Source organism: Vicia villosa, linkage group LG5 (genome assembly GCF_029867415.1).
Source record: "Vicia villosa cultivar HV-30 ecotype Madison, WI linkage group LG5, Vvil1.0, whole genome shotgun sequence".
Lineage (NCBI taxonomy): Eukaryota > Viridiplantae > Streptophyta > Magnoliopsida > Fabales > Fabaceae > Vicia > Vicia villosa.
In genome coordinates, this window is record NC_081184.1 from 135,019,975 (window position 1) to 135,030,780 (window position 10,806).

At 32.1% G+C, this 10,806-nt stretch overlaps 2 protein-coding genes across 3 annotated transcripts; both read left to right on the forward strand.

Annotated features, from left to right (window-relative positions):
• The first annotated feature begins 2,131 nt into the window (after positions 1–2,131).
• Positions 2,132–5,741, forward strand: LOC131602607 (polyadenylate-binding protein RBP47-like). 2 transcript variants are annotated; one of them, XM_058874765.1, is made up of 6 exons: positions 2,132–2,735; positions 3,478–3,976; positions 4,544–4,620; positions 4,700–4,830; positions 4,967–5,063; positions 5,262–5,741. In XM_058874765.1, the coding sequence occupies exons 1-6, from the start codon at positions 2,301–2,303 to the stop codon at positions 5,403–5,405; spliced, it is 1,383 nt and encodes a 460-aa protein (XP_058730748.1). In that variant the 5' UTR covers positions 2,132–2,300; the 3' UTR covers positions 5,406–5,741. The 2 variants fall into 2 exon arrangements, with proteins under 2 accessions (XP_058730748.1, XP_058730747.1); XM_058874764.1 differs by having other exon boundaries at positions 2,133–2,735; positions 4,538–4,620.
• A 2,968-nt stretch (positions 5,742–8,709) lies between these two features.
• On the forward strand, positions 8,710–9,970 carry LOC131605507 (uncharacterized). Its single transcript, XM_058877854.1, has 4 exons — positions 8,710–8,716; positions 8,823–9,020; positions 9,215–9,330; positions 9,542–9,970. Exons 1-4 carry the CDS (start codon positions 8,710–8,712, stop codon positions 9,968–9,970), a joined length of 750 nt encoding a protein of 249 aa, XP_058733837.1.
• Positions 9,971–10,806: the final 836 nt, after the last annotated feature.

The following is a 10,806-nucleotide window of genomic DNA, read 5'->3' on the forward strand; positions in this document are numbered from 1 at the left end:
GATCTCAAGGTTAACGATTTAGATAAAAGCATGGTCATGAACAAAACATTATAGCGCAAGTTGATCCATGTAGCCGACCCGACTTAGTGGGATAAGTCTTGATTATTGTTGTATACTTGATATAAGGTTTATTTAATATCTTTTTTTGTGTAATTTTTTACTTTACTCGATACTACTAAAGGTATTTGTTGTTTGATTTTTTGAGTAGCACGTGTTTGTAAGATTAAAATTTGAATCGAGAATAGTAAAATAATATGTCAAACCATTTTGGTCGTATAAGAGCCCAGTTGAATAAAATAGCCAAAAAATTGGCAGGAAGCCAACATTAGCGTGAATGACAACACCTTATGTTTGACTAACGTGGCAGTGGTCATGAGAATGACCAGTGCAATTCCAAATCTTTAAACTTCTACATTTGTAAGGGAACAACAAAACCATCAAATTTACGAGCTGAAGAAGCATCCCACTCTTGAGGAAGCTTTGAGGCAGTTTCTGAATCTTTCAAAAAATAACTTCTGTAGTCCTAAGAGAAATCAAGAGAAGAAAAAGGTTAATGAGAACTGCTAAATAATAAAGTTAAGGAGTAGACAAATCATTGACTTGATTTTAACATCACATACAACATAAATCAATCACGACAATTAATTACAATTGATTCAATAAACCATAACTTATTTTAGTTTTATTGCAGAAGAAATTGACCAAGCATCGGATCTTCCCCCTGAGAGGTTAATTTGAAATGTTAAATCATAAAAATGAAAAATGAGAAAATAAAACTATAAAAAATGAATAGATTAGAGTTGGAGAATTACAAGAATATTTAATTTCGACATATTAGTGATACAATGAAATTTGAAATGAAAGATAAAAAAGAGATAATATCTTCTTCTTTTAAATTCAGTATTTCTTATTTTATTCTAGATTATTTTGTTAATGTAGGAGGGCGAATGATTTAGAATGACAAAAACAAAAGTTTGGAAGAGATAACAAAATCTTCATTATTATATTTTGGATGTTTTTTTTTTTTTTTTTTTTAATTTTTTTTTTTTTAATATTAGTGTAGAGGTGAAACATGTGAGAAAACACATGAGAAAATCTAAATCTCTCTATTAAAATATATCATTTAAATATATTGTAATTATTTAGCATTAACTCGTAACTAATTTGTTCGTTAATAATAAAAATCTAAATCTTTGTCTAAAAGTATATCAGTTATATATGATTGTAATTATTTAGCATTAACATGTAACTAATTTGTTCGTTAATAATAATATTTAAGGTTTTGTCAATGAGTTAATTAGTCAAAAATAAATAAAAGTTAAAATTGAATGTTTTTTCTTTTTTAAAAATAAGTATATATATTAGTGAGGAGTTGAAACATATGAGAAAATCTAAATCTTTATATTAAAATATATCCGTTATATATGATTGTAATTATTTAACATTAACTCATAACTAATTTGTTCGTTAAAATAAAAATTCAAATCTTTATATAAAATTTATCCGTTATATATAATTGTAATTATTTAGCATTAACGTGTAACTAATTTGTTCCTTATTCGTAATATCTCAAATTTTGTCAGGAAATTAATTAGTCAAAATAAATAGGATTTAGAATCTCAAATAAGATATTCCAAAATTACAATTACTAAACATTTAACTAAACCACATAATTAGACACAGCTCTTCTATATAACTTGCACCCAATTTTATGACAAAAATCTTGACCCCATCAAGTAGTTTTCTTGTGTGAAAATTGAAAATTAATAGATAAACCCACTCAAAAGTTGAATAAATAGAGGGAAAACATTTTAATTTAAAAAGTTTAAAAACAAAAAGAACCTATAAAATTAAAATATTTGAGTGTGGGGTGAACTGAAGAAGATATGCTAGCAGTAGAAGGTTAGATACAAGTTGCAAGTTGGAGATAAGCAGAGACGTTGAATAGGAACAAATGGGTCCCACAGCACGAGACATAAGAGATCTATTCACGGACGGCTGAATTAAACGACGTTAGAATCTATCTATTTACAATTTTAACCCTAGATCCAAAGCCAAGTGGGTTAATTTGCAATTAAAATAAAGTGTAGTACAAACAGTGTGCGTGTTGTTGTAATTGCTGCTGTTGTTCCTTTAAAACCCAACCCTACTCTCATTTCCGCCTTCTCTTTCTTCTTTCTCTGTCTCTTTCTTGGTTTTTCTCTGTTAAGGTGCCTTATACCAACTCGGCCATTTCAAGTCCATCTTTTTCAGAGAGAACATAAAGAGAGAAAAAACAGAGAAAGAAACTATTTTTAACTATGGCTCAACAAACTAGCAGTGGAGATCTGAATCAGAACCCAAACCCGAGCCAGAACCCGAGCCAGACTCCAAACCAGAACCAAAACCAGCCACAGCAGTGGGCCCAGCCCCATCAGTATCAGCAACAATGGATGTCCATGCAGTATCCTGCTACTGCTATGGCTATGATGCAACAGCAGATGATGATGTATCCACAGCATTACATGTCGTATGTTCATCCTCATCATTATCAGCCGCCTCACCAGCAGCAACCGTCTCCACCGCCGAGTACTCAGAGTCATCATGGTCATGGTCATGGCCATCATCCTCATCACCAGCAGCAGCATCAGCAGAAACAAGTTTCTCCTGAAGAGATCAGGACGATCTGGATTGGTGACCTTCATCATTGGATGGACGAGACTTTTCTTCATAACTGCTTTGCTCATACGGGCGAGGTTTACTTTCTTTCTCTTTTACTCTCTTAATTATAATTGAATTTCTTAGATTTGTTTGCTTGGTTTTAATGGTTTTAATTTAGATGCTTCATTTGCTTAATTTAAATATATGATCTTGATTTATTGCTGGATTTAATTAAGCCTTGAGGATTTTGCTTAACCATGATTCAATGTTGAATTTAAGTTTAGTTTACGTTCTTTGATCTTAATTTTAGTTTAGTTTAAGTTCTTTGATCTTAATTTTAGTTTAGTTTAAGTTCTTTGATCTTTTGTGTGTATGTGTGATTGTTGAACTCTTCAATGGACTAGGGTTTTGAATTCTGATTAAGTAAGATGATTTCTGTTTTTTATATCATTGGCATTGCTACTATAAGGTGGAATCTACTTTTGGTACCTAAAGTGGTCCCCTAGAGTATGAATGCTTAAAAACGTTACAATTTTGACCAATATTTTCACTAGGTTTGCTAATAAAACCTAGATCTCTTAATTGTACCCTGAAAATGGAGCTGATGAAAGTTGTTTTTTTGTCCTATGATGTATTCTATGATGTTTTCATGCTAAATATGTTAAATACCAATAGGTGAAATTGACATTGATGTATTCTTTGATGTTTTCATGTTAAATACCAATAGGTGACATTGACATTAATGCTCCGACTTTTCCGCTTATGGCCATTTACGAAGAAATCTTTTTGCTTGTCGTTTTTTAATTAGTTTTTTTTGTCTACCTTATATATATGTAGGTTGTATCGGCCAAGGTCATACGTAATAAGCAAACTGGTGTCTCGGAGGGATATGGATTTGTCGAGTTCTATACGCGAGGAACGGCTGAGAAAGTCTTGCAGAACTTTAATGGTGCTATGATGCCAAATACAGATCAGGCGTTTCGTCTGAATTGGGCTACATTCAGCGCTGGCGGCGGTGGTGGTGGTGAAAGGCGTTCTTCTGAGGCTACTTCTGATCTCTCTGTTTTTGTAGGAGACTTAGCCATAGATGTTACTGATGCTATGCTGCAGGAGGTGTTTGCTAGCAGATTCTCATCTATTAAGGGAGCAAAAGTTGTCATTGATTCTAATACTGGTCGTTCAAAAGGTTATGGTTTTGTTAGGTTCGGTGATGACAATGAAAGGACAAGGGCAATGACTGAAATGAACGGCGTGTATTGTTCTAGCAGGCCTATGCGAGTCGGTGTTGCAACGCCAAAAAAAACTTATGGCAATCCACAACAATATTCTTCTCAAGGTTTGTTTTCTTTAATGTTGGTAAAATTTGAATACTAACATGTATGATACATAAGCTGCTTTATTTGCAAGTATGCTTAATGCTTTCAATAATCATAGCCGGCTTTTCAATACCAGTCCCGGAGCTTGTTGATGCTTAAATATATATATATTCGTATATTAAGTATCATATTTGTTTCTGGCTTTACGCGTTAATGAACAAATTATTTTTTATATTTGACAATTGCTTATCGCCGAATTTTCAATTCATTCGCACTTTGTTTCTACTCCTTGCCCATTTCATGATATATATCCTTTGATATCTAAATGTCAAGTTTGAGCATTTTAAACCTCAATCATATTGAATGTTTGTGATACATGTAAATAGATTTCTTTTAACTCTAGAGAAACTTGAATGCATAACCGAGCAGAAAGATAATTGTTTATTGTATATATTTCCATATTTCCTTTTTTACGTTGATAATACGGAGAGGGAGTTATTATCACTGTAACACGTAGTAATATCACATATCGTGCTTCAAATATGAAATTTAAATAGCTGACTTTTTTCTATCTTAACTAGCTGTAGTGTTGGCTGGTGGTCACTCGTCTAATGGTTCTATGGCCCAAGGTTCCCAATCTGAAGGGGATTCTAACAACACAACTGTGAGTCTGCTTTTGTATATTTTTCGATATCGTCATATATACTTTTTTTTGATATCTCAGTAACGAAAATATGTTACAGATATTTGTTGGAGGGCTTGATTCTGAAATCAGCGATGAGGATCTGAGACAACCATTTTTGCAATATGGCGATGTTATCTCTGTGAAAATTCCAATCGGTAAAGGATGCGGCTTTGTTCAACTTGCTGACAGGTAACACTTGTGTACGCAATCCCTAATTATGCCAAATACTTGATATAATCGTGATTGCATTTGCCGATATCGTTGATCTCATCTTTCTTTTGCCTCGCTGTATGAGCTATGTTTTATGCCTTCTACTCTTTAACAGAAAGAATGCTGAGGAAGCTATTCAGGGATTGAATGGAACAGTGATTGGGAAGCAGACCGTGCGTCTTTCTTGGGGTCGCAGTCCGGGAAATAAGCATGTGAGTTATATTTTCTTCTTCTCCGAACTCAATTTATTCGTAATCGGGCCAGTTTGATGTTTGTGTGCTAAATCTTCTAATCTAAAGCATTCCAGGCATGATCAATGCATCTGTAATCCGTCGATACTGATAGTTTGTTATTTATTTTCTATTATGACATGAAATCAATCTCTAATTTTATTCCTTGGAATGTCTCAGTGGAGGAATAATGACTCGAATGGAAACCATTACGGCGGGCAGGGTTATGGCGGCCACGGATACGGAGGCCATGGATATGCTGCTAGACAGAATCAGGATATAGCTATGCAACAACCTGCTGCTGCAATTCAAGGGGCTTCGTAACGTTCATAGCGTGTCGCGTCGCTCCTGGTACTGAAATAGGATGGATTTTATTGCTCTCATAAGTGAACTGTAGTATTATTTTTAAAGTTGTAGCTGGGTTATATGGTACCCAAAGGTGGTTATTTATTAAAGATTATATATTTAAATGTCTGAAATTTTGGATTGAACTTGACCATATAATATGGCTCGAGTTATTTTTGGGTTTTTCTTTTTTAAATCGTTAGTAGACAGCCAAGATTATTTTTAATACTATCTTTACACAGGATGATGATGTAGTTGATTGCATAAACTTGAAATTGAGTGTAAAGATTGAACAATATAGAAATATTTGTTTCATGTTTGATCTTAAGTTTAAAATAAAGTTTAGTAGGGTTGTTAGTTACTTACATAGTTCACTTCTCTTTCAAAGTTGTTCAATTTTGATATTTTAAAAGAGAAATATCATCTTTATACTTAATGATACACTTACACCTATAATACTACGGTTTGAATTTTTAAAAATCTTTAATAATTATTTTTTATTTATTCTGATACAAATAAGTACATGGGGTGCTGTACTTTGTTACTGTGTAGAGATAGGGTGTACAATTTTGGTGTACATATAGCAACTCTCATTTTAATGGGAAAAGATATTTGTGTACTATAAGTGTACATTTAATATACTATTTCTATTTTTTTAATTTAATATACTATTTCTATTTTTTTAATAATTTATATTTTTTTAGATTTTGTGTCACCAACATTTTGCTTTTTGTTTCATACGGTGTATGAAAAAGTTAGTGAGCAAATAGCACAACTGTTTTAAAATGGTGCTGCATATGAAACCGAATAAAATACAAATTTGTTATTGTATACGAAACTGTATAAAATATTAATTTATGATAAATACACTGAATTGAGTCTGAGTTTTATAGTTATAGTTATGGATTCAATGAATTTAGTACCAGACCTAGATGAACTGCACAAATTTCTGTCAAACTTTTAAACATATAATAAATTTACTATCAATCAGTGCTTTAAAAATCGAACATTAAATCGATAAGTGGGTCACTGATTTATTGGTCGAACCATTGGTTCACTGTTCGAACCACACGTCTGTACCGGGTTAAACCGGATAACTTGGTTGAATAGATCGGCCATTATAACAAAATTATATAGGTAAAACTTGTCGATTCAATCTCTACAAAATATAACTAGCACTTAAATTTTATAAAAACATCTTATTAAAAATAAATTCTCAAATTCATAATTTAAATTCAAATTTTAAACATAAGTATCACACATAATAAAATAGTACAAAATTATAAGGTATAATTACAACATAATCTAATTGAATAATTTATAACAAAATAATTTTATTGTTTACTAAATTTAATTTAAGAAAGGAAAAATTGTTTAAATATTAAGATCTCTTTTTTCAATATCAATCATCGGTAACAAAATCAACTGCATCTACAAATTTATTTTATTTTTTATTTTATTTTATTTTAATTTTTCATTAAAAATAATTAAAAAGACGTCGCTTTAATTTTTTAAAATTAAAAAATGTATTTAAACCGTCGGTTCAGAAAAATCGTCGGTTTTATCGGTTTAAACCAATTTTGACCGGTTCACACCGGTTCGATGACATTCCCAATCCAACTATTGAACCAGACCGGTTACCTATCCGATTCTCAGTTCAATCGGTCTGATTGGCCGATCCGGTCTGGTTTTTAAAACACTCCTATCAACAGCAGTATTTTAAAAATCGCCTCGACTAACTAGATGATCCCATTGAGATTTGAATTAAAATCAAATGATTCAATTATATAATTCGATTTTGATAACAAAAATAGTAAAATATTAAATTGAATTGAATTGAATTAGATAATTTGGTTTTTAAAAAGAATCATATATTTAGAAAAAATATAAATATATGATAGTAAAATTTGACTTTTCTTTCAAAGATGACTAATGAGATTTGTATTTTTTTATTATGTTTTAAAATTTTAGATTTAAAATCTAATTTTTATTTTAAAGTTTTATTATTACTTTTTTTTAAAAATAATAATTATAAAATGGTGTTATTTTGATTTTTAAGAATAAAAAAAGAAATATTAACTCTAAGATGCAGAAATTTCTAATTCACCATTTTTATTATTTTATTTTTGATTGATTCGTGCAATATTCACCTGTTTGATTGGGGTGCAATTACCGTGCATAGATAAAAATCTATGCACCCTGCATAGATTATTATGGACCCTTGGATCATTGGATCAAATTCTAGACATCAATTGTTATTACTCAATACTCAATACTCACCACTCAATACTTAATACTCAATATTGAATTAAAAACATGAACCAATGATTTATGTAGGCTTATGCATGGTGCATAAGTAAAATCCTTATGCATATTAGCCAAAGCCTTTGATTGTATGAATGATTCAATAGTTAACATCGATTGATTACTCTTCCAATTTTAAATAGATCAGTCAACCGATCAATTTGAATCGATTTAGATAATACTTATGTTGAAATACTATTTTTTATTAACATAGTTATTTACTGTAATATTTACCATTTTAAAAATGTGATCAAAAACAAGTTTCAAAATAACCATATTTAAAAATGATTAAATTTAAAAACATTTAATTTACTAAAAGTTCATGCTTTTTATCATATATCAATTCTCATAAAACATTTATATTTTGTAAATATATAACCGCAAGTTTTTTTAGGCAATAAGAGCCATAGCTAAGTTTAAAAATGGGTTTTATAACAATTGGTCCTATAGCTAAGTTTTCTATGATTTTTTAAATTTGATAAGATTATGCTATGAAATAGCAAATTTATAGCTTAGAGCTTTCAAGTAAAATTGGTTCCATATGAATTGAAAAGTTTTTGTTTTGCGAAGGTTAACATAAAAAAGTCAAAAGTTTATGAGATCTTCAAATGCCCCTCGATCTAAATGGGAAAAAAGATATAATCTAAGGTAGTTATTTGGTTAAAAAGTTAAGCAGTTCAAATTCAAATTAGTTAGAGTTAAGGTTTGTTATGTTAGTTATTTAATATACAAGTCATTTAGTTAGTTGTATATAAATACATATTATATTTTACTTTGTATTTTCATCTTCAATAATAACAATTCTCAATTACTTCTTCTCACACACACACACACTCTCTCTTTCTCTCCTCACTAAAAGTGCTTCATGCACTAACAAATTCATATATAGAACTTTCAGATAGTTTTTTGATTGTGTTTTTAAGAACTGCACGTTAGTGGTCGTGTTTTCAAGGATCATGGATCGATTTTTAATGGAGAAATGAATGGTATCAAGAGTATTCCCAATTCTCTTCCAATTTTCGACAAGAATTGGATATGACGGAGCAAACAAATGATCGAAATCCTTGTTCGATTTCCATAAAACCCTTGAAGTTTTCATCAATGACATTTCTGAACTTGTTGTCAACGCAACTAATGCTCATAGAGTCAGTCATAGGGATGTAAAGAAAAAAGGCTGCAAGGTTGCTCTTTGTATTCAGTCGGTGGTAGATGCGGTGAATTTTGATTGGATTGCCCATGTTGAATCGACGAACGGGGCATGGGATATTTTTGTCAAGTATTATGAAGGAGGTGAGAAGGTCAAAACTGTCAAGTTACAGACACTGCGAAGACATTATGAATAGAGGAAAAGATTGCAGGCTATGTCTCGAAGGTGAAAAATCTTGTCCATCTAATGAAAGGTTGTGGTGAAACCCTAACTGATAAGGTGATAGTTGAGAAGGTAATATGTACATTGACCTATCACTTTGATCATATTATCACAGCTATTCAAGAATCCAACAATCTTGAAACCCTAAAACTGGAAGATTTGGTTTGTTCGAAAGGAAAGGGGTTCAAGATTCAATACAGGCACTGCAGGCTCAGACATGGAATAAGCATGGTAGTTATAACAAGTTCAACGCCAAATGATACTATACTCGGAGAAAGAAGTCTAGGTCGAACCCTCAAAAGCATAAGGTCGATGATATGGCTTATGAATCCTCGAAAAAAGGAGAAGGAGACTCCTATCAGAAAGACAAAGAAGAGAAAAAAAGGTGTGTAGTGCTATAGTTGTGAAAAGTGGTGTCATTTGACCAATAATTGATGGTAAGAAAGATAAGAGAGCGACAAAAGGCAAGGAAGAAGGAGCGAACCTTGCATGCCATGATGCAGATGATTATGAAGATATGGTGGTTATGGATGCTATTGCAGATGAGCATGTCGACACCAAAATCGGGTTTCTCGACACTGGCTGCTTTAATCACATGCTTGATAGAAAAGTGTGGTTAACATATTTCGACGAGTCGAAGAAGAGCAAGGTCCAACTTGAAGATAATAGCTCGTTTGAAACAGAAGGTATTGATAACATAACTATTCAAAGGAGAAATGGAGCAAAAGCAAGGATCAAAGATGTACTCTATGTACCTGGAATAAAGTGCAATTTGATAAGTGTTGGACAACTGTTCGAAAAAGGTTTCTTGGTGCTTATGAAAGATGGAGCCTTGGAACTCTATTCGACACTCAGACTAATTTGGTATTGAAATCTCCTCTCTCTCTCTCTCTCTCTCTCTCTCTCAAAATAGAACATTTTAGACCATGATCAGTTCGAATGAGGTGCAATTCCTGAAAGCAGTTATCGATCACAAGAATAAATGGTTGTGGCATTTGAGGTTTGGCCATCTAGATTTAGGTCACTTAACCAACTGATGACTCAAGATATGGTAACAGGTATACCAAGTCCTGTGATGCCCGACAAACTCTATAAAGGTTTCCTAGTAGGGAAGCAATTCAAAAAGTCTTTTGTTTTGACTATGCTAATGAGGTTCTCTTGCATAATAGAAGTAGTACATTCAGATGTATGTGGCCCATTTGAGGATCATACAATTGGCAGAAATATGTATTTTGTCTCATTCGTCGATCGAAAGCTTTGGATCTATGTGATCAAGCGAAAGGACAAAGTATTTTAAATCTTTAAGAGATTCAAGATGCTTGTAAAACACCAGAGTGAAAAGAAGATCAAGGTTCTACAAACAGATGGAGGTGGCGAATACGCATCCAAGATATTTGAAGAATTTCATGCAGAAAATTGGATTGATCATGAAGCAACTGCTCCTTATACTCCTCAACATAATGGAATAGTAGAAAGAAGAAACCATACCATATTGGATATGGCGAGATGCAAGCTGAAGTAGAAGAATATGCCAAAATCCTTATGGGATGAAGCAGTCACCATTACTGTCTATATACTGAACACGTGTCCTACAAATAAATTGAAGAACAAAGTTCCCGAAGAAGTTTAGAGTGGCAAACAACCATCAGTGAGTCATCTGCAGGTGTTTGGCTCTATATGTTACAAGCATATTCCTGATGCAAGAAG